The 24,287-nt window shown below is 35.8% G+C and overlaps 1 protein-coding gene across 1 annotated transcript in view; it reads left to right on the top strand.

The window, feature by feature from the left end:
• Positions 1–24,287, top strand: part of ST8SIA4 (ST8 alpha-N-acetyl-neuraminide alpha-2,8-sialyltransferase 4) — a 99,937-nt gene that overhangs the window by 38,180 nt on the left and 37,470 nt on the right. The window contains 1 exon segment of the mRNA XM_059175558.1: positions 8,729–9,022. Coding sequence (XP_059031541.1) covers positions 8,729–9,022 — 294 coding nt within the window.

The following is a 24,287-nucleotide window of genomic DNA, read 5'->3' as shown; positions in this document are numbered from 1 at the left end:
TTATTTTTCTTTTTAAAGATTTTATTTATTTATTTGACAGAGATCACAAGTAGGCAGAGAGGCAAGCAGAGAGAGGAAGGGAAGCAGGCTCCCTGCTGAGCAGAGAGCCTGATGCAGGGCTTGATCCCAGGACTCTGGGATCATGACCTGAGCCAAAGGCAGAGGCTCTAACCCACTGAGCCACCCAGGTGCTCTATGAGCATATATACTCTTAAGAATTCTTACTTGGTTTGCAAACCCCTAGTCTTAGATATACCAGTCATGGTGTGTTTTGTTCTGTTTTGTTTTTTGTTGTTTTGTTTTTCACTCAAGACAATGAATAGGGAATTTCTCAACAACCGCCATAATTTTCTCTGTACACCCTCTTCAGAGAATTAAAAATGATTATTTAAAAATAATCATTTAAATTAAATATATTTAAAAATAATTAAAATATTTAAAAATATTTTAAAATATTAAATATTTTTAAATATTTTAAATATTTTAATTATTTTTAAATATTTAAAAATGTTATTTTTAGATGGGTTGCTTAGTATTCATTCTATGTGCAATTTCAAGAAACATTTACAATAATTGAAGTAAATATTAGTCTCGCTACCCTATCTATATTCCATATTTATTTTTATGAAAAAGCAATCATATGCAAATTCTTCATTATGATAAAGGCTGACATTAGTAAATTATATTTAAATTCCTTTAAAATCTGTGTAGTATAATGACAGGTTTTTTAACAATGCTCAGTAAGTTTATGAACTTTTATAAGTGTATTATCAAGCCCCAGATAGAGAACAGCAGTCAAAACCCCTTCCAATGTATTGTTTAGTACAGACAACCATCATTGACCACCAGAGGCTGGGAGAGTTTTTCTTACTTGAGAAAAATATTGTTTTTAGTCATTGTCCTTCCAATGTCTGTCCTTTCTCTTTACTTCTCCTATTGTTCCCTTTATTCCTTTTATTTTTTTATTCTTTCCTGAAAAAAGGTAATGACTTCTAAGTATTCGTACTACTCAAAATGAGGTAGGCTCCAAGAGGAAGAATGACAGAGGTCAAGGTTGAGAATTGATTAAAAATGGCAGAGTGAAAAGCTGCCTCTCCACCCTTCCTGATCTCCCAGACTCTTGTCTCTTCCTGTGCTAAAGTTAACTGTGGGAGTCTAGGCAGAGGCGTGTTGAGTCAAAATATTGTCCAGAACTAAAGTCTTGGAATAAGTTTGCATATTTGAGCCTTTTTAAAAGTGCTTTATATAAGAGGAGATATTTGTTTGTTGTTGTTGGTTTTTTTAAGATTTTTTATTATTATTATTATTATTATTATTTGCTTATTTGAGACAGAGAGAGCATAAGTAGGGGGAGCAGTGGGAGAGGGAGAAGCAGACTCCCCGCTGAGCAGGGAACCAAAAGAGAGGCTCATCCCAGGACCCTGAAATCATGACCTGAGGTGAAGGCAGATGCTTAACCCAAGAAGCCACCCACGTGCCCCGAGATATTTGTATTTTATATGACATTTAAATTTGTTAAAATTACTGATAGCCTTCTAGTACTTTCTATATTACTTTGAGATCATTTCAGTATCCTCTCATTATTTTTAGGAACATTGAGGATATTTGTCCTTGCAGCCATAACACTTGTCCATAAGTAGTTTTTCATAATGAGAACACTTTCTATGAAATAAAGCTTCAGTAGAAAAAGAAAATGAATACCTGAATAGTTCGGTGTATTTATTTCAAAATTAAACTCAAAATTAAACTTTTCTTCTCATTCTCACCTAGGACAATTTCCCTATTTTAGGGAAAAAACTGTAGTCCGAGAATTTTACCATAGAGTCTCATTTTGGAATTTTTGTCCTGTGCTTTTAAATGATACCATTTCTCTGCTGTCTTCTTTCCTTCCATTTCCCCCTCCTTCCTTCATTTCTTCCTCCCTCCCTCCCTTTCCTTCCTTAGCTTATGTACATCACATTTGAATTACCTCACCTTCCTTCAATAATCTTCTGGTAGGAAATCTCAGATCTAACCTCCCCCACCCCCTTCTCATTCCTTTTCATGTTTACTTGCTTAGGTGGTTTTTCAGAGGAGCACAGCTATTTATATATCCTTGCTGCCAAGGAGTCACCTCGGAATGCTGGGTCTGTCATGTTCTCCCATCCAACCTCCACCTTTGGTGAAGAGTGTTTATGGGAGGGTGAGGAAGGATGTGACTTCCTCACTTCCCTTAGCCAGCCAGACCTTCAGACCAGACACGTCAATCAGTGAAGTCACTGAGATGATAGACATAGCTGAATCACATTTAAATGCAACTGAACTTGAGACCAAGATATCTGGCTCAATTTGTCTAGTTCTTCCTTTACATTCACATGAATTATTAGATGCACAATATGAAGAGCTTAAAACCTTTCTTTACTCCTTACAAGTTTTGTAAATGCATACAGCTTACCACAACTCAGTTTATTCATCAATGGAGAAGCATAATGATAGTGCCTGTCTCATAGGATTAGTTTGAGACCTGCATTTGATATTACATGCCAAGCAAATAGAACAATTTCTGGCACATAATGAGTACTCGGTAAAACTTAGCTATTATTTTTCTTACTGTCATAATGAAAGATCTTCACTACCTTATATAAGAATTGTGTCAAAGTCCTAATTGCAAAATTTTATTCTAGTTTTTCCTGAATATATGTGTCATATTCTCTTTCTTAAGTACACTTGGCCATGTCTATGTGTTATTCTGTTTTTCATATTGCCTATGAAAATAGACTTGTATTGTCTAATGTTCAAAAGATTCTTCATCAGTCATTAAATCAACCATTCAAATTCCAATTAGTTTTGGTGGTGGGGGGGAGGAAGATGGCTGAATTCCAGACAAAATGGTTTAAGTGTGCTATAAATAAACCTTTTTTTTTTTTTTAAGATTTTATTTATTTATTTGACAGAGAGAGATCACAAGTAGGCAGAGAGGCAGGCAGAGAGAGAGAGAGAGGAGGAAACAGGCTCCCCGCTGAGCAGAGAGCCCGATGCGGGACTCGATCCCAGGATCCTGAGATCATGACCTGAGCCGAAGGCAGAGGCTTAACCCACTGAGCCACCCAGGCACCCAAATAAACCTTTTTTTAAACACCCCCCCCCCACATACACTCTTGCTCTGTAAGTTTTTCCTTTCTGACACACTCTTTAATTTCCCTGCATCCATTCCTTTTGTCTCTCACAATAGGTTGCAAAAGGAAAGGGCATTTAAAAAAAATGATTGCCATTAGCTAATAATTATTACCAACTCTAACCAAGCAATGCTGAGAGGAAACTCAGATATTGTGTTTTTTTTAATTTTCTCAGTTGCATTTCAGTCAGTGTTAATAGCCTGATTTATAGAAAAAGTTGCATCTCAGAGAGTTTAACTTGTCTGAGGTCACACTGATTGGGATGTGAACAGCAGTGCCCACATAGCTACCATTTAAATGATGGCTGAGGGCAGAAACTAAATACCTTTTATTCTTAAAGTTTAAACTATAATTGAATACATAGTAGGTACATATGTAATATTTGATTTGATTTCAGCACAACATATCCATTCATTAGCATAGCTTCCCCATCCCTCACCCCAAAAAACTAACTCATTAAATAATATCTGTGTAGTTATAGCAGCTTTGCTCGATAACTCCACTTTGGTTTTGGCAGAAATGTGGGAATGACATAGCCTAACACAATTCTCAGTATTCATCTTTGTCTTTTAGAATGAGTTTGAAATTTTTTTTTTATTCTGTGATTTCCCTAGAAATAATAGAGCACTGTTCTTCCCACCTTTGCCAGTTATGTAAACAAATCTGCGTTTGTGAAAAAATTTCTTGTTTTGTCACTTAGTTATTTTCATGACATAAGTGTCATTTGTATTTATTTCTGTCAAGCTGAGCGTTTCATTAATTGTTACTGATTAGCAAGCACAAAATGTGATATGTGTATGTGTTTCTGTATTTCTGTAGCCGTTCACCACACTGCAGTGCAGATCTTCAACATATTTTATCTCTTATTCCTTGCACTTTGTTTACTACATAAAGGTATGCCATGTATAAATTAACTAATAATCCTATGCTTCATATTTCAAAACATCACATCAATTTGGTATTTAATCCTTTTGTCAGCATTTTAAAAATCCTTTCCTTCAAGATATCTGAGGTGTAAGTATTATTTTTATGGTTTAGATACTTAAAACCCTTTGCTTAATAACTGCTCAGAGGACTTGGGGAACATCGTGGCCAAGTGGACTGTGTAATGTGCTTAAATCCTGGGAATGTGCACTCTTTCTCCTACAGGAAGGTTGGGGTGAAGCATGAACATACTGACATTTCCTCTGGTTCTGAACCAAATCACACGTGTAAGCAGTGTCAATGAAAACTCCTGTCCTAAAGTCATTCTTAAAGAGTTGTGCTTTTCTTTTATATGCACTGTGTCCTTGGACATGTTTCTTAACCACTCTGACCTTCGTTTCTCATGTCTGAAGTGGAGATAATACAACTCCTTACCTCAAAGCATTGCGAAAAATAATTGGTTTCAGGTCTATTTAGGGCCTACTACGCTCACTTGAGAAAGTCAGAAAAACTAATAGGCTGCATATTTTAGTTAGCTTCCCTTAGCCACTGGGAGAGGTTAACCACAAAACCTGGGGTGTGTGGGCAGAGGGCAGGTATCAGAGTCTTTGTTCTCTTGACTCTTCAAGCTCAAAAGCAGGAAGAGAGCAGTTAAGAACCAAAAGCTTCCCCTGAGGGGAGAAAAGAGAAGAGGCTATCTCCCATTTCATGGTCTGTTGTTAAATGTGGTTCTCTTGGTAATGATGGTTTAGGCTTAAAGATTTCAGTGTTAATATAGAGAAATACACATACAGTGAGACCGGCCAAAAGAGTAAAAAGGTGTTAATGAGGTGTTTGGAACTTGTTTAAACATTAAGTGGTGAAAAACAATAGAGAATGGTCTGTAACTTACTCATTATTGTTTTCTTCTCATTTAATCTGTGTTATATGTGTAAAGAAGTAATTAACAACCTCCTGTATCACAGTGCACACTGTGATATACTAAGGTCTTAGCTTAGTATCTCGGATGACTTAGTATGCTATAGCTATCATAAGTGTATAACACACATCATGGGATGAATAAATGTATGGCTAAATGAATGAACATTATCTTACTGATATGACTAAATAATGGTCAAGATTATTTTTTGGCCAGATTATATCATTGTAAAATAGCACAAATAGTAAAATAGTTGGAAAAAGAGTTCTGAACATTTAGTATATAGTATTTGCACAATGAACTCTCAAGACCTATCTGCTGAGCTATTGGAAGGGGGACCTCCTAGTTGCTTGACTGTTGAGCTGATACTTAAGGGAAATGCAGAGAATGTTGACACACCTAAGAGACACACCTTCCTAGGGAATTCCTTAGGTGTTATACACGAAATAAGCAGTTCTTTCCTTAAACCTAAATGAATTAAAATAAAAATTACTTTAAAACATTTTATATAGCCTTGAAAGAAATGAACGTTTCTATCTTCAATTCTGCGTAAAAGAAATGTTGAGAGGCGATCCCATCTGGTGTGTGAGTACATTCCTGCAGGTTTTTAATGATGGAAAATAAACACAAATAAATTTAAAATTGGACAGCTTAGAGTAAACAGGGGTTTGGCCTACATTCCTAATTCTGAATATATGTTTTCATATATGTCAAAAATAGTTGGACAGTACAAAAATTTAATGTGGCCAAATAAATAGAGGGTGAGTGTCTTAAATACTCTTATGTACTCTGTAGTTTTGACTTACAAAAATCCATCATTTAAAAATTGGCCACTTGTCAGTTTTATGGGATTAAGAATAACATGTGAAATAATATGTTAATTCATAAATGCTTACTACACATTCTGGATACTTTTGAGTATTATAATCCCTAAGAAGATTTTTAAAGAGAAAGAGGAAGAATGTTTGATTGCACATCTATTCATAATCTTGCTCAATCAGCAGTTTACTACTAGTAACGCTATGAAGTTCACAATAAGTCTACTGAATTGCTGGAGTGTGACACAGCTGGTTGGTTATTTTGGGTTTCTTAATGCTTGCCCTGATTATGTGGCATTCAGCTAATTATATGACTAAATATCTGACTCAACTACAGAGTAGTTAATTCACTGACCACATGTGGACACAATGTTAATCTTTCCTTCCACTGAAAAATTAGACATAATAATCCCAAGGAAAATGAATATACTGGACTCCTAGAGCTAGCATACATTGTATTTTAAGATGTGTCCCTCTGTCATGCTATTTTCAGTACCTCTGTTTCCATCCCTCACAAAGCTTGATTGGGCTATGCTTAGGTCATAAAAACTTCAGTCAAGTTCATGTGAATCAATTACTCTTTGATCTCCTGGTGCTCTTTTAGTTAGCAATACAATCACTTAGCATTCTTTGCATTGTATATATTGGTTTGTCTCCCAGAACAATACTGTTCTCCAGAAATATTCTTATTCTCCTAGTTTACTTTTGCTTCCTAGTGGAAAGTACCTGTCTTTCAATATCCAATTTCACTGATGAGTCTCTTGTTAGTTCTTAAAAGACACGTGGCCAGACAGTTATGTTTTAGGAGCATGCTGAGTCAATCCTAAAAGTCAATCCTAAAATCCTGAAGTGTTAACCAACATGGGAGTAAAGGCATTTTTCAATAAGTGATAAGAAAAAGTAATGAAAATCATAATCAAGTGACTTTTTTTCCCCCCTGAAAAGATAATGCAGCAGAATGTTATTTTTGTTCTGCTCAACTAGGTTGGCTCTGATTATTCTTATAGTTCTAGAGAAAATGAAATATAGATGTAATTTTCTATCATAGAAATCCTCTGAAAAGAATTGCTGAGGAATTGTTTTAGTGGAAAGATAATATCATGTTAACTCTAACGTTAACAAGTGTTGTCTATTTTTACCTGAGAAGTGTCTGTAATAGTGTCTGTAATAGTGATGTTCAAAATGCATTTTCCCCACAGTATCCAAATCCATCTCATATTTAACTTAGTTAGAATTTTAGATTATTTTTAAAGTTGGTATGGAATACCGTTTTGGACTTGAAAAATTAGCATGTCCTCGATCTTCCATGAATTCCACAGTAAGATGTTCATTTTGGCTTCTGTTCACATGTAGCTATTTTCCAAGGCAGTCCCATTCATAATATTCTTACTCTGATGGGAATGAATAATACCTAGTCTCATATAATGTACAGATCATGGCTAGAACAAAAACTGTATCATATGATATAGGGGGTATAATTAAATATATATAACTTAAAAAATTGTTTCTAAATAATATGATGTTATTTTTCTGTTGTTGTGTTTTTTCTCTGAGGACCTCGTCCTCAATAATGTAGACTTTGCTTAATTGTGTGAGGTGTTTGTTGTGGTGGCTAAATGCTGTCAGAGATCTAGAAAGTAATAAGATATATTAATTAAAAGAAATAAGGAAAGATACACAAGCCAGTATTTTTAATAGCAGAGCACGCACTTTACTCTTTAATTAAATCTAACTTGTTTGAGAGCTTAATTAAAGTGGCAAAGAGCACAAGGAAGAATATTGTGAGAAACTTTCATAATGCAGTCAGACCTGCAAAAATACAGAAAGGATAAATCAGTTTATTTCTCTTTTTCATTAAAGGCTGATACAAGGAGAGAAAAAGAAATCATGTGCATGTATGCGTGTGTGTTTTCTTGAAGGGGTAGACTGAATAGATGTAAATGATTTTTTTCCAAATTAGCAAACTCTTGTTTGTTACAAATCTGACTTTTCACTTATTAACTAACTAAAACTTGCCTTGTTTTTAGCAAATTAAAAATATTTTAAGCTATCTTTTATGTTGAGAATCCAAAGATCTGTGTGGTAGAATCAAAGAAGCATCACAAATTGTTTGAAGACAAAATTCAAGGTGCTTGTCAGAGCTCCCTTTCAGTATAAGAATGAAATCAGGTCACAAGAATAAAATCGGGTGCAAGCACATTGTAAGGCCCTGGAGCTTCAGTGGAAAGAACAGGACATCAGATTCTGTCCCTCCTCCACAAAGCACAAGGCATATGTGGCATGTTAGCAAAGGAAAATAGGCATCAGAAGGATGTGCTCAAAAAGAACAGAAAGAGATACTTGGTCTTAAAGGCTTTTCTGAATTACTTAACATCTCCAAAAGCCATATTAAATGTGATAATTCCACTTTTCTAACTTTTCCTTTCCCATTGAGGGCAGTAGAGGGCAATTGCAAATATGTGGAAAATACTATAAGGAATTATACTTTCAGTTGACCTCAGGGTACAGAAAAGCCACCTTCAGTTGATTTGTTTATAAAGTTGTTAAGACTACTTAAGCTTGACAAGTCACGCAGATTGGAACATCGAGTTCCAATTCTTAGGAATGGAATTCATATCATGTGGTTTTATGAAGATAACAGACAGCAAAGAGTATTCTCAGACAATAGGTTGAATTAGTCTGACAATTTGAGCCTCATGCTAGGGAAGCACATCATTGTTGAAGACCGTATTCCTGAATGTGTGGTAACTTTCTGAAATATAATTTTACCAGGCAGATTATCTTTTTTTTTTTTTCCCCCAACCTGGAGAAAAGAAAATGCTTGTTCCCCATTCTTCTTTTGATGCCCCCCATTTTAGGAGTGACTGTTTCGTATTTATTTTTCATTTGTTCGTTAATTTTTTCCTCTTCAGGTGTAATCTAGCCCCTGTGGTGGAGTTTGCTGCAGATGTGGGAACTAAATCAGATTTTATTACCATGAACCCATCAGTTGTACAAAGAGCATTTGGAGGCTTTCGGAATGAAAGTGACAGAGAAAAATTTGTGCATAGACTTTCCATGCTGAATGACAGTGTCCTTTGGATCCCTGCTTTCATGGTCAAAGGAGGAGAGAAGCACGTGGAGTGGGTTAATGCATTAATCCTTAAGAATAAACTGAAAGTGCGAACTGCCTATCCATCCTTGAGACTTATTCATGCTGTCAGAGGGTAAGTGTCTGGAAAGAACCAGTCTGTCCTTGGCACAATGGAACACATAACTAAACCTTTTCCCTAGACAGGACGGAGCCTCGGTAAAATCTCCCGATGGATATATGCTTCCACTTTTTAAATAATGGCTACTTGATTCACCAACTTGAGTTTTGTTTATGTACCATATTATTTTACTGCACTCTCTTAAAAAAGCAAATATTTGAACTCGGCACTTACTTATGTGTGGTCGTGAACAAATTACCGGTTTTTATGTTCTGCTGTGCTGAAGAAACCAGTAAGGATTCCTAGTACAGTTGATGAATTTCAGGTAAGAAAGCTACCAACAGAAATGCTAAATGGCGGCTGGGCACTACTGTGGAAGAATCAATGTTGGATGTATTTAAGGAGCCATTAAGTCCCATCTGTAGTTGAGACCTACCAGAGAAAGAGAAGGCTGGCTGAGATGATATGCCTTAATGCCCCTCCCACCACAAATCACAGATGCCATTTTTATGAATTCAGTCAACATTTCCCTTTTATTAATACAATCTCAGATGTAAAATCTAAAAAATAGAATTTATTTGAAAGTACAAGTGATCAAAAGGCCAAATTCAGGCATGCATATGTATAAATGTGTAAAAATATGTAATACAAAAATAAGCAATAACCTGTCTTACTGAATATCTACTGTTAGATATTGGAGACAGAAAAATGAAGAAGGCCGGTCACTGCTTTATTAAAGGAATACATATAGGTTCTACAGTAGAAACAGTAGATCCATAAACAACTAGCTAGGACATAGACACATGGTAAGGGGGTATATTGTCAGGAGTGTAGAATTTGTTTTCATGTTAGAAAAGAAGACTTCAAAGTCCAACATTTGAACTAGACTTGAAGAACAGAATAGCTATTCTTCAGGAATAAAAAGAGAAGGAGATGGAGATAGGAGCAGAGAGATGGACATGGCAACAGAGAAAACCAAACAGAAGGAAATATTGTTGCATTATTAGAGTGAACGGAGACAAGGAAATAATTAAGTACGCAATAAACTTGTGAAATAATGGAGTCCATTGTGAAGCATTGGAATATAAAGTTGGAAAAATAACTTGTGATCTGGTTAGGAAAATAATCAGTTTTACTTTGCATAAGGCACAGTATTTTTGGTGAATTTAGGAGTCTAAATCTTGTAACAGCCAACTGGGCATTAGCGAGAAGAGGTGCTAGATGTATGAAGACCAATTAGACTTTTCTTGATTAATTTACTCATAAGGTGATAAAGATGTAGGACAGAATCAGTGGCCATGCGAAGGAAGGGCAAGTTCAAGGGACCAATTAAGTAGAATGGCTGGAAGTTCTAAAAGAAAAAAGATTTCCAAATAGAGAGTTAAAAATAGTCTGCTTCATATACTGTAACTGGGTCTGGGCTAAGGTGTTTTCAGTTTGTTTTGTTATTATGATACTTTCCTTCCAGAGTTTACCATTTCCTTGGTTAAGAGTCAAGACAACTTTTTGGATCATGTTATTCTGCACACAATTAAATTGCATTCTTATAATTAGATCTTGGTTATTCAACGTGCATTCTTTTGATGTTTGACATGAAGCTTCAACAAAGTAAGATAAAATACATTCATTTGGAGGATAAGTAATTTTTTTTTAATTACAAAGTTTCCTGGTAATCTTACTCTGAAGGGAAAAAAAAAATGTGTTTTTAACAGGGTAACTTTATAAAAGCATCGTGCTAGGAACACGTCTTATTTTTTGACATGTTAATGTGGAGTATCATTTGAGTGTGAGAAAATTTTAAAGATAACGCTCTTATTGTCTTATCTTATACACAGACACACTCTAACACACACATACACATACACCTGCACACTCCAGTGATGGGTTAGTAAGATTTAAAAAAAATATTTTGAAGTAAGTACTCCTTGATTACTGGAAACTAATAAAATTTAAGATGGCTCTGATTTAGTACTATTTTTAATAAAGTATTTTTTAAAGCAGTTTTAGGTTCACAGCAAAATTGAAAGGGAGGAAGTGAGGGAGGGAGACCTCCCATATCCCTGCTCCACACATGCAGAGCCCCGTCATCAGCATCTTGCGCCAGAGCTCTACACTGGTTACAGCCGATGAGCCTACGCTGACACAACATTATCATCTGAAGTCCACGGTTTATACTACAGTTCGCTCTTAGTTTGTACATTCTGTGGGTTTTGACAGATGTATAATAACATATATCCACTGTTACAGCATCATACAGAGTCGTTTTGCTTTCCCGAAAATCCTCTGTGTTCAGCCTAATCGGCCATCCCTCCCCACTGCTCATGGCAAGAACTGTTCGTTTGTTTTTGCCTTCAAAGTACACATTTATTGCTGAGCAATTTTCCACTGAGCTGATATATCATAATAATGATACGTTTACTCATCTCATATATTTAGATTTTATATAGTTTTCTGTTGTAATGTCCACTGACTCTGTTCTTTTTTTAAAAAATTATGTTCAATTTGTTTGTTTTTTTATGGTCTCTCTTGTTTTTGCCTTTTCTCAACAGTCTTGTAGTAGGAATCATACAGTATGTAGCCTTTTCAGATTGGCTTCTTGCACTTAAAATTCCTCCATGTCTTTCCATGGCCTGTTACTCATTCTTTTTTGTACTGAGTAATAGTCCATGGTCTGGATGTACCAGTCTGTGTATTCATTCACTTGTTGCTTCCGAATTTTGGCAAAGCTGTTATACACATCTGTGTGCAGCTTTTGGGGTGGATATGGTTTTTAATTCATCTTGGTAAATACCAAAGAGTATATTTGCTGGATTTATGATAGGAGTATGTTCAGTTTTGTAAGAAATTGCCAAACTGCTTTCCAGAGTGGTTATGCCATTTTATATTCTCGGAAGTAAGGAATGAGAGCTCCCGTTCCTCCACACCCTCTCCAGGTGGTGCTTTTAGTGTTTTGGATTTTGGCCTTCCACTAGTTATGTAGTGCCATTTCATTGATGTTTTAGTTTGTACTTCTCTGGTGACGTATGATGCAGAGTATCTTTTAGTATGTGTATTTGCCATCTTTATCTCTTCTTCAGTGAGATGTGTGTTGAGGTGTTCAGCCCAGTTTTTAATCAGGTTGTTGGTTTTCTTGCTGCTGAGCTTTAAGAGAGTTTTTTAATACATATATGTTTTGGATAACACTCCTTTATTAGATATGTTTTTTGCAAATATTGTCTCCCAGTCTGTGGTTTGTCTTCTCATTCTCTTGACAGTGTCTTTGACAGAGTGTAAGATTTTATTTTTAATCAAGTCCAGCTTATCAATTATTTCTTTCATGGATTGTGTCTTTGGTGATATATCTAAAAAGTCCTCACCAGACCCAAAGTTATCTAGATGATCTTCTATGTTCTTTTCTTTTCTTTCTTTTTCTTTTTTTTTAAGAATTTATTTATTTGAAAAGATAGAGATAGTGACAGAGAGCATGAGCAGGGGGGAGAGAGAGAAGCAGGCTCCCTACTGAGCAAGGAGCCCAATGCGGGACTCAGTCCCAGGACCTTGGGATCATGACCTGAGCTGAAGACAGACATTTAATGGACTAAGCCACCCAAGCGCCCTATCTACTAAGAGTTTAATAGATTTGCATTTCACATTTAGATCTATCATCTATTTTGAGTTAATCTCTATGACAGATATAAGATCTCTGTCTAGTTTCTTTTCTTTATATGTGGTTGTCTAGTTGTTCTAGCACCATCTGTTGAAAAGATTAGCTCTGGGGCACCTGTGAGGCGCACATCAGAGGACAGGAGCAAGGTTTCGGCACATGTGCAGGCTGGGTTCTCCTGGCAACCTCCAGCACAAGACAGCACCAGGAGAATCTTAAAAAAAAAAAAAAAAGACTATTTTGCTCCATTGTATCCATTTGCTCCTTTCTCACACATTGGTTGACCATATGTGTGTCTATCTGTTTATCTATTTCTGGGCTCTTTAGCTGTTCTGTTGATCTGTTTGTCTATTCTCCACCAACACCATGCTGCCTTGATTATGCTAGCTTTAGAGTAAGTCTTAAAGTCAGATAGTATCAATACTCTGCCTTTCTTTTTCTCCATCAGTATTTTGTTGACTATTCTGGTCTTTTGTTGTTAGGGTACAGAGTCGACCACCCCTCAATTAGACAGAGAACACGCTCGATAATGCAAGTCACAGAGTGAGGTTTATTTCCAGCTAGCTGGGGTCCAAGTATCTGCCAAGCGCAGCGGGTTTCAACAAGGACCCCAGCACTCAAAGCCAAGGGTTTATACAGCATTTTCAAGGCACTTCTTCATGGCTACATACATATCTTGCGCCCCACTTTGACAGTTTAAATTTGTTTAAACTTTTTGCCACCCCAGCATCACCCTGGAACCATCCTGGCGGTTAAGTGAGAATTGGGTTTCGAAGAAATTTAACTTTATTTACATTTCCTTCTGCCTCAGCCTCCTTCAGTTTTATGGTGGGGAGGGCGACCTTAGGCCTTGAGGAACTGAGCCACTTGTCTCTGGAAATTGGGTGGTTGAAGAGATAGCCTTTTTGTTGTACATCACCAGGACATTTGCAAACCAAGGGAGACTCCTGTCTTGCAGGATTGTGATCTCTGCAAGTTAACTATTTGTTTTTTTCTTTAACATCTGGTCCCTGTGGCACCATCGCCTAACTGCCCTGGTGGTATATGATTAAGTTGTTTCCTAGGTTTTAGCTACTTTCTCTTATTTCAAGTTTACCCCGTGGGCTGGTTAGGGACGCTCAGTAAAATGGCTTCCCAGCCTTCAGGATGGCCATTCTTATGCTAACCCACTCTTATAGTGCAAGGTGCCAGCTTTTGCTTTGCCAAGATGGCTGTACTGATGTCAGGGCTAAACTCGAGGTGGATACAGCTTTGTTTTTCTTGGCTTCCACACCTGGAGCTGGTTTCCAGGACTTGTTCTAAGTCCCCTGGGGGAAGGGGAGCAGGGACAGTAAAATAGGTCCTTACATTGCCTCTCCATGTAAGCGTTGGAACTAGTAACTTTGTTCCCTAAATTGTATTTTCATCGACTATCAATGTCAAAACACAAAAAGAGGTACATTCAATAAATTAGAATCCAGACAGAGTTTTACATGATCAAGAACTGTGAATTCATAGACACTTTTTATAGACTTTCCTAAATATAGAAAGTGCAGAGCCTTTTAATAACTAGTTCATCTATATTCTCCCTTTGTTTTGCCTTATCCACTTTCCTTCCATACCCATTATAAACCACTTCACTAATTCCTAAGCATTTTATCCCAGAGTAACAAGGCCAAACAAACTTCTGACCGCTGATGAAGTAAATGGTATAGATTCATTTGATTACTGTGCTTTAGGTTGTTTTTAACAAGACGTATTTGGGATCTCTAGGAGGAACTTAACCTTGCTACTCTAATGGTTATATATCTACATTCTCCCCCTCAAGTGACAAGCGATTAAATTCTAAAAACTGTGACCCAGGATATACAGAGTAGCTCTAGAGTTGCCTTTCACATTACAAATACATTGGAAATTTGTACACGTGGTATACGTGAAAATTCATTTCATTTATGGAATTAATAATGCGTGCAATGTAGCATTTCAACATAATGTTTGTGCTCTACAAGGCTACTGAAACTACTGAAATAAGGAAGTATGAATGCTGATGAGACAAAGATCCACATGATATGAAAGCAAGAGCAAACTCCCCAAAGAGCTGTTCGTTAAGTATCTGTTTTACATCTCTCTGAAACACTGTGGTTAATACAATTCAGGAAAATAATTTAGAGAATTTCATAGCCTCTGTTGTATTGGAGTTTGTTGTCTCTAATAGAAGGTTTGAACACCTAGTGCATGTAGTATAGTATGCATATCATCACCGTGTTAAAACGTGAAGGGCCCTCCAAGTACTGTAGTTACAGGTAGAAAGTTTAAGTGATTTGCAAGGCAAAAGGTTAACACAATGAGAATCATTGTGATAATTTTCATATGGCCAAGCTTCATTATTTAAGTATTTTTCCTCTCTGAAAATTCTGACAGCTTAACTAACTTTAAACATCTATTTAATTGTGGGTTTTTTTTTCAATGCCCTAAAAATACAACCATCAGTCGAAATATTAAAAGAGATTTTTAGATTATGTTTTAATGAATGGCCATTCTTCCCAAGCCATATTAAATAAAATAAAAGGAAAAACTATAGCTAGATTCTAATTTTAAAACAATCTTGCAAAGTAATGAAAGGGTAATCTAATGGGGACAGACAAAAGATATATTTACAATTTTAAGAGACTACATGAATGTATTACAGTGGTTGGGGTTGCAAATTTTTCAGTGGTATTTCTTCCAAAGCTACACATGATTACATATTTTAATTATCATTTTGTAATTTTCCTTGTGAAAAAGGGAGCAATTTTCATGAAACTTTAAGAATGAAGACAGGAGTTTGAAACTTTAAAATGACTTGTTGAAACTTTAAAAATGTGACTACAAGATATTAAAAAATCGAAGTTCTTTTACATTTATAACAAAATTATCAACAGACAGCCTACAGTATCCTGAAACAAGCATTTTGCCCAATGACATCGTTTAAGATATAATTTTAAATGATAAGACCTATCAACAAATGCTTTTTAAGATTTTATTTATTTACTTACTTTAAGAGAGAGAAGGTGAATGCATGTGGGTGGGGAGAAATGCATGTGGGTGGGGAGAGAGAGCAGAGGCAGAAGGAGAGAGAGAATCTCAGGCAGACTCCCTCCCTGTGAGCACAGAGCCAGATATGGTGCTCAGTCTCACAACGCATGACCTGAGCCAAAACAAGAGTTTGATGCTTAACCAACTGAACCATCCAGGCCGTGAAGATAGATAGATAGATAGATTTTTGAAGATTTTATTTATTTATTTGATAGATAGCACAAGTAGGCAGAGCGGCCCACAGAGGGATAGGGAGAAGCAGGCTATCCACTGAGTCACCCAGACACCCCTCAAAATACATATTTTATAAAATATTTAGTCTCAGCAAAAAAAATCCTATTTTTCTGATTACTATAATTTGATTCATAATAGCCAAGTGTTGTTTTATTGACTGGGATGGTTATACTTTAGTTTCTTATTTTTTAACATGGTGAAAAAAAAAATCATCATGCAAAAAGTAGGTCCTTAGTTCCACTACCAAGTGTGATAGATAATTTCTTAAGAATTATCAAAGGAAAGAGATTAGATAGATAAATAAATATATTTTAAAATGATATGTTATATGCCTTATATGCATAAACATGTTATATATAAATTGCCAATTCTTCATTAGAATTATATGTAGTGTTCTGCCTTTATTACTATTATTATTATTTTATGTTGGTACTTCAGGAAGTTTGCTCTTTTAGTTCTTGTCTCTATTATCTTACATCTTAATTGTAATTCTTTTACCTTTATTCAGATACTTATTTAAGAGCATAATTAATTTAAGCTTTAGTTTGCAGTCATTCTGGAAAATATATTCAAACATTTATAGTTGAATCCTTTACCCCCGATGATGATTATGAAGCATTAAAATATTTAAGCCAAGGGGCGCCTGGGTGGCTCAGATGGTTAAGTGTGTGCCTTCGGCTCTGGTCATGGTGTCCTGGGATGGAGCCCTGCATCAGGCTCCCAGATCAGCTGGAAGCCTGCTTCTCCCTCTCCTATTCCTCATGCTTGTGTTCCTTCTCTTGCTGTGTCTCTCTCTGTCAAATAAATAAATAAAATCTTTAAAAAATATTCAAGCTAATACTCCCTCATCTAAAAATTTCCTTTTGCTGGTAAAAGATACACACACACACAGACACACACACACACACACACACACACATATGCAGACATAAATACGTACACCCACATAGATAGATAGATAAGATAAAGATATATATTTAACATATATAAATATATATATATATATATATATATTTGTTAGGGAGCCATTTAGCCTATTGAGTTTATTCTTTCTTTAAATTTCTAAAATTATTAAACTTTTAAAAAAGCAGAGATAGCTCTTTCTATAAATGCAAATTATTTAAAATCATTTCTGGAGTGGTATTTATATGTTGTATACGGAGAAAATGAACGTAATACATATATGCTATATATACACACAACATATAACATTAAATATTGTATCAATATTTTATATATACTTACAAAGTATGCAATACACAATATAATACACTATTTTAAATAAAAATATAACCTATGATTACTAATAGTATTTCATGCAAGTTGCTTTGCTAGACGTTTTGCCTGTTAAGCACAGTACCAGTAATACAGTGGCTTTGCTTATAATGACAATTCATGTTTATTCATGTTCCACTTGTCACTTGGGATTTCCAGAAATTGGTTTGGTTTTGCCATGCTTAATATACAGCAAGAGTTTCCCACTTTATATTTATTTGTTGGTACTTGTGCTATCTTGAATTTATGCTTAGTAATTTTATCTTGTGTTGGGAGGATAGGTATTCTTTTCCACTATTTCTGTGATTAAAAAACTTTTGAATTATTTCCTCTTATTCAGAATGTAAGGTGATATTCTAATTAATTTGCATTTTTCATGAACAGTATACATCTTCATTTTGTCATAAATAAAAAACAAAATGGAAAACAAAATGGAATATCTCTTAATATACCCTCCTAAGTTTCCCAGGGTTTTGCTGGATCAGTGAGGTTTTCTTTGGGCATGCTAAACTAGCATGGCTGTGAGTACCGCATTCACAATTTAATGATCAAGGTCATGAATTAAGGCTTGTGGATTTAAATGTTGGAAGGAATAATAAGCCTTGCAGAAATCAAATCAAGTGACCTCTCTAGTTCACCTCTTATCGGTCTGATTGTCATTCTGTTCTAAATTTTTCATTAGACAACTATTGCTTTCCATTTATTTATTTATATTTATTTAAATTTTTATTTTAGAGAGATGACAGAGTGCTAGTGTAGGAAGGGCTAGAGGAGGAGGGGCAGAAGGGGACCGAGGGGGACCGGCAGACTCTGTGCTCACAGTGTGGATCCCAACTTGGGGGCTCATTCTCTGGACCCTGGGATCTTGACCCCGCGCTGCAATCAAGAGTCAGATGCTAACCAACTGAGGAGGCCATGCACCCCAAAGTATATGTTTCTATTTAAAGAGCACACATTAGTTGCTTTGTTAAATGTATGATTTGTTTGCGTTAATTTTTATTCGGATATAGTTGATACTCAGTTACATCAGTTTCCATGTACAACGTTGTGATCCTACTTCTCTGTACATTATGTGATGCTCACCACAAGTGTAGTTCCCACCCTTCACCATATGACACTGTTACAGTATCACTGATTATATTCCCTATGCTGTGCCTTTTGTTCCCATGACTTACTCATTCCATAATGGGATGCCTGTATTTTCCACTTCCCTTCACCCATTTTGTCCATCTACCCATTCCCTTTCTGGCAGCCATTAGTTTGTTCTTTCTATTTATAGGTCTGATTCAACTTTTTGTTTGTTTGTTCATTTGTTTTTCTTAGATGTTGCATATGAGTGAAATCATATGATATTTGTCTTTCCTAGTCTGACTTACTTCATAGCATAATACGCTCTAGGACCATCCATGTTGTTGGAAAGGGCACAATCCCATCATTTTCATCTCTGCATAATATTCCATTGTATATATAACAATGTATGATTTTTAATATGGTTCTTAACAAATAAATAGATTGTTCTATCTTCACCCATCTTTCAGCATTAACTTGTTTTCTACACTGTTAATGCAATTTTTCGGATATTAGTTACTGCACTCATCTTTCAGATGTGAAAAGCTTTCAATTTTAAGTAAGTGTAAAGATAAAATGCTATATAAAATTAGGGTAATCCTCTGCAGGCTAAATTCATGTGAATGGCATGAGCTTGCAGAATTTGAATCAGACCAGGCTCCCAAAAGAGTCTCCAGTAAAAGTAGAGATTGAAATAGACCTTTGGTAGGAAATAGTTCATCACTATTATTCAAAGGGATTATTTTGGAATATTGGACCAAGTCAAAGTCACACAAGGAGAAGTAATTAAAAAAAAAAAAAACTTTGAATATCATGACATTCATTCCAAATGCTTTCTGAAAATGGCTTACTTGTTTTAAATTTAGTCTTATGCCAAAAACATTTCCAGATTGTTTCTATTTTGACCAATGAGAAACACAGCTGTAATACTCCTTTTAAAAAACATGCATCTTTCTTTCATGTTTTTGGGTAGCTAGACAACTGCATAATACGTATTTTAAACCTCATGATAGTTTCATGATGTAGTATTTCTTCCCTTGCTGGGGATGGTAATATTTACCCTTCTGGCACCACAGTGTTTCCTGAAATCATAATCCAGTTCCCCTTGTGTCACAGTATTATTTTCTAGCAGCTCCTATCATTTATATTTCATTGTGGATGTGAACATATGAATGGCTTATATCTGAGAACTCATTCGCAGGTTTATGGCTGAAAAAGGAAGCTATTGGAAAAACAGCCGGTAGGCTGCCCTTGGCCAACATACTTCCCAATACTTGGTTCTTTCTTATTGAGACTAAAAAGTTCTGCAAAGTATCTAAAATGGCCTTTGAGCAGTGGAGAAGCCTTCATGGCAATCAGTGAGAGTGACATACTCTAATTTTTTTTCCCTTGGTATGCATTTTGTTCTTTTCTTCTTCTGGATCATTTCTATTCTTTCTTCAAGTCTCAGTTAAAGGTAAGTTCCAGAAGGCACAATTCCTCACTCTTGTCCCTTTCTCAGAGATTGACATGGGTGTTTTTTCTCTATTCTCTTTATAAAGGATCTTATGTCTCTAATAGAACAGTCATCAGAATGTATTATTACTGTTTATTTTGTTCTCTATGTTGTAAATCTTTTTTTTTAAAGATTTTATTTATTTATTTGACAGACAGAGAGATCACAAGTAGGCAGAGAGGCAGGCAGAGAGCGAGGAGGAAGCAGGCTCCCTGCTGAGCAGAGAGCCCGATGTGGGGCTCCATCCCAGGACCCTGAGATCATGACCTGAGCCAAAGGCAGCGGCTCAACCCACTGAGCCACCCAGGCGCCCCTATGTTGTAAATCTTGTAGGTGCAGAGACTGCTTTATCTATGTCTTCATGTAACTAGGAGAAAGGGTGAAAGACCTGTATTCCTAACGGTGAGGGTTGGGACACAGGTGCAGAGATGGGGAGAGAATGGAGTCATGAAAAAGGGCAAAGTTGTACTGAAGAAAGACTTTGAAGTCTGATTCATGTTTGTTCTTTAAAGCAATCAGCAGGTCAGCAAGCTTGATGGAGGAAACTTTTTTTTTTTTAATCAGTCTGGATACCATTGGAATTCATATTTACCATTTAGCTTATGTGGGAACAGAGAACCATACCAATAAGGAAGGCTTGAATCTCAATAGATACCTTATCTTTCCAGCATTTTATTAATTAATCAGCTGGTATATATCAAGAACCAACTTGTGCCTCATACCCCCATAATTGTAAATCAGTGCTTTTACTGAATTAATACCTGCCTAAGGTATGGTTAGAATGAAAATGTAAGACTAAATTCTGATTAAAAAGTAAATGAACCATAACAATGGAGTGAGACCCTTGGGAAAATCCAGAATGAACATCTATAAATTCATCCTGGCCACCTGAGAAAGTGCCTTAGTTTCATAATTTAGTAACTTAAAAACTTAGAGTTATTTCTTGATTATTATCTTGAGCATTATCTTCCTAAACTGTATATGTATATGATTTCTTAAAGTATTAATTTATTATACTGTTTCCTAGAAGAAAAATGTCCATTTTAAATACTTTAGCAAGGGAAATAAATTGATTGTCATCATTTTTTAAATTTCAAGACTGAAATTTAGTATTTGGAACACATGTTTATACTGCTATATTTAAGAGCTACAGTAAAAATTCATAAATTTATTTCATAGGTTTACTGCCTTTCTACTTTCAAGACCCAACCCTGTAATGAGTTTTAGAAAGTATATAAATAACCTTAGAAATTCCCTTGTTTCTCTGACCTTTCAGGAAAAAAAAAAAAAAAAAGAGGAACACTGATTAATATGCAAACTGTGTATTGAATTAATTTGCATAAAGCTATTCTAATTTAAGTTCAGGTGACTGGGAATTTATTACATTCAGGGATTTTTATATACACTAAAACAATTGTGAATTTAAAATAAAAAGCAAATACATTGTAATAAAATTTTAAACAGTGAGCATGACTAGATACTGAGTTCTCCAAGGAAGGTTATTGAATCAACTACTCCATAAAGCTTTTTAAAAAAAATTGTAGTTTCTTATTTCCATAGAATAACTTAGATGTGGTTTAGCTTGAATCTATATAATTGATCACAGTCAACTGAAACTAATTCCTAATATGGTTGATCAGATGATCCCAGTCTCAGGCTATAATTTTCAAATTATGGCTTAGATATTTGAAATGCCAAGATACTAGTAATATATGAGAAGAGAATAAGGCAAAAGACTTGGGACTTGGGTACTAGAATTTTCATGTAGGAACAAGTTATTGACAGAGTTTAACACATATTTCAAAGGCCCGTGGGACAGCATACCATGATCCCTTTCGGCAGGAGATCAAGGTAGGAGGGTCATCTCTCCTTTTTCTTTCTTCTCAACACTCTTACCACCACCAAAGGATTTAAAAATCTGAGTGAGTGAGTAAACATACTCATATCAGAATAAGGGCTTTGACTATAAAATATTTTTAAAGACCTTTTAACAATTCCTTTTAGTTATGGGTTATATAAAAACCAAGAATTGGAAAGCATGTTGGAGCAGGCTAGAAACTCTTTTCTACAGGTTTCGGTTGGAGCCATAGGCCTAGGAATGACTTCTCACAAGTAAGACATTTACATTTTCACAATCCATAGAAGAAATAAGCCAAGGAAAACATTCAGGGAGACAAGAGAAAGAGCAAAATGATCAAACCCTAGTAAATACCAGTATTTGGTGGGTGGGAGGGAAGCCACACTGCACAGGTCATTCAAATAATTCTACCAGCTTGCCCTCACCAGTATGCACCCCAAAGAGCCAAGGGCTGTTCTCTGTGCCTGACTAATATGCTGAATGATGTTCTTGTTATGCATTAATAAATGAATGTGCTCTCCCTCAATACAGGGCTTATGGTTCAATATGGTTTTCTGAAGGCTATATTTAAGCACAATGGATCTGTTGACATATTTGGGAAATAGTGTTCAGTGGTTTATTTTAAGAACCAATCAAATCACATCATGTAAGTTCTAAACCCTTACACTTCTTTTCAGTGTTCATGGTTACAGTCACTTCCGCTAAATGGGGGATGCTGGTGCTGGCACTCCAGGGGCCTAAATGAAAGTAAAATCCCGAAGTATTTTCTCAGTTCTTAAAAAAATAATAATAATAATTTCTATTGTATCTTAAGAACTTTGGCCTTCTGGTTGTTGTATACCTGAAACAAATAAAGTACTGTATATTAACTATACTGAAACTAAAATTAAAAATTTATTTAAAAAACAAAAGTCAGGGCACCTGGGTGGCTGGCGCAGTCATTAAGCGTCTGCCTTCAGCTCAGGTCATGATCCCAGGGCCCTAGGATCAAGCCCCGCATGGGGCTCCCTGCTTAGCAGGAAACTTTTAATGGGCTCCCTGCTTCTCCTTCTCCCATTACCTCTATCACTGTCTCTCTGTCTCTCTCTGTCAAATAAATAAATAAAATCTTTTTTAAAAAGTAAGCAACAACAACAACAACAACAACAAACTTTAGCCTACCGATACACCATTGCTACTCCTTGCCAATAACTTAGGGCTCCACCAAGATCGTAGAATTTTTATATGTGCTGTGAAGGCTTTCTCATTCCTTAAATGACCTCACTTCTATATAGTTAGAACAGATTTTAGTTTCAGTAAGAAATAACCGCCTAAACGTCAACTACTCAGGAAAGAGAGGATAAAGTAACTTAGACAAACTGTAAGGTATATGTAACTGAAGCTAATTTTTACCTAATGCCAAATAATTCTAACCTAATGCCAAATACCTAATGCCAAATCTTACCTAATGCCAAATTTCCCACATAAGTCAATGGGAATGTCAATGGGAATAAAGGGAGTCATCATAAAGGCCCAATGAACCAACCTGGGAAATTTGGGGAGTACGAAGTGGAAACAATCTGGGTGCAGAAGTAAGTACTGCTGATTTCTGTCCTCCCGTTGCTCCTTGCTCTGCATCTTTATCCTGCTGCATCATGAAGTTAGGCGTTGATGTTAAGGTCAGCACCAAAAAACTGCACAGTCACTGCTCTGTTAGAGGGTGAATGCCTGCTGCCTTCTCGTTTTCACGTGAGTTTCTACCAAACCTCATTACCTCAGCAGTCAGATTACTTAGCTGCATTTCCCGATTAAGTTTTTCTGGGCAGAATATCAGTCACATGCTTTGTATGAAGAACTCAGTTACAGTCACCTGATTCTGTCCTGCCTCCCCTTTTGTCCTCCAGACCATCATCCACTGTGAGCACGTTGGTTGTCAAACGGAAGCTGTTGCAGAGAGAGAATGGACTGGCAGATGCTATTTTATCATTAGTTTCTTACCAAAGAATAAACTGGTTTTGTTTCAGGCAGTATACATTTTCATTGTCAACACCAAATTGTTGTCATAATAAAAGTATGGTTCATGTTATTTGTCCCATTCTGTCGTCCCTCCTTTTGAAGCCCACTCTTGAAGGGAATATTGCCCTTTGATGTCACCCTAGGGATAGTAGAGAATCCATTTGTCCTTCTGCAAAAAATAAAGTCATAAAGTGATTATATGATAAAGGAATTAGGAATTCTTTGGTACTTGGAGTATATGGAACCCATTAAATAAGTTACATAGATTGTGTTTCCTTGGCCTTTATTACATTTCAGAGAAATTTGCCAAAATTAATTAAGCTGTAGTACCAAATAACTGAGTTCAGATTTAGAGCTTCCTTGTTTCAGATATCCAGTAATATTTGTACAAGTTTAAAACTTGGACAAAATTAAATAGCTAGAACAATTATGTGACATGTACATATTCTTCACATAATCTAAAATGCAAGGGATTCTATATTACACTGTTAGTATTTTGATAATTTGGTTTAATAGCAACTCCTTTATATCTTTTCATCTCCTCTAGTGGATCTGACTTAAAATTATTACCTGTAGCCGAAGTTATGATTTTGCATTTTATTCCATTGATCTTTTCCTCTCAATAGATCTGTGAACTTTCTGCAGAAATTATTTTATA

The sequence above is a fragment of the Mustela lutreola genome, chromosome 5 (genome assembly GCF_030435805.1).
Source record: "Mustela lutreola isolate mMusLut2 chromosome 5, mMusLut2.pri, whole genome shotgun sequence".
In the NCBI taxonomy this organism is placed as follows: Eukaryota; Metazoa; Chordata; class Mammalia; order Carnivora; family Mustelidae; genus Mustela; species Mustela lutreola.
This window is presented reverse-complemented; position numbering and strand designations above follow the sequence as displayed.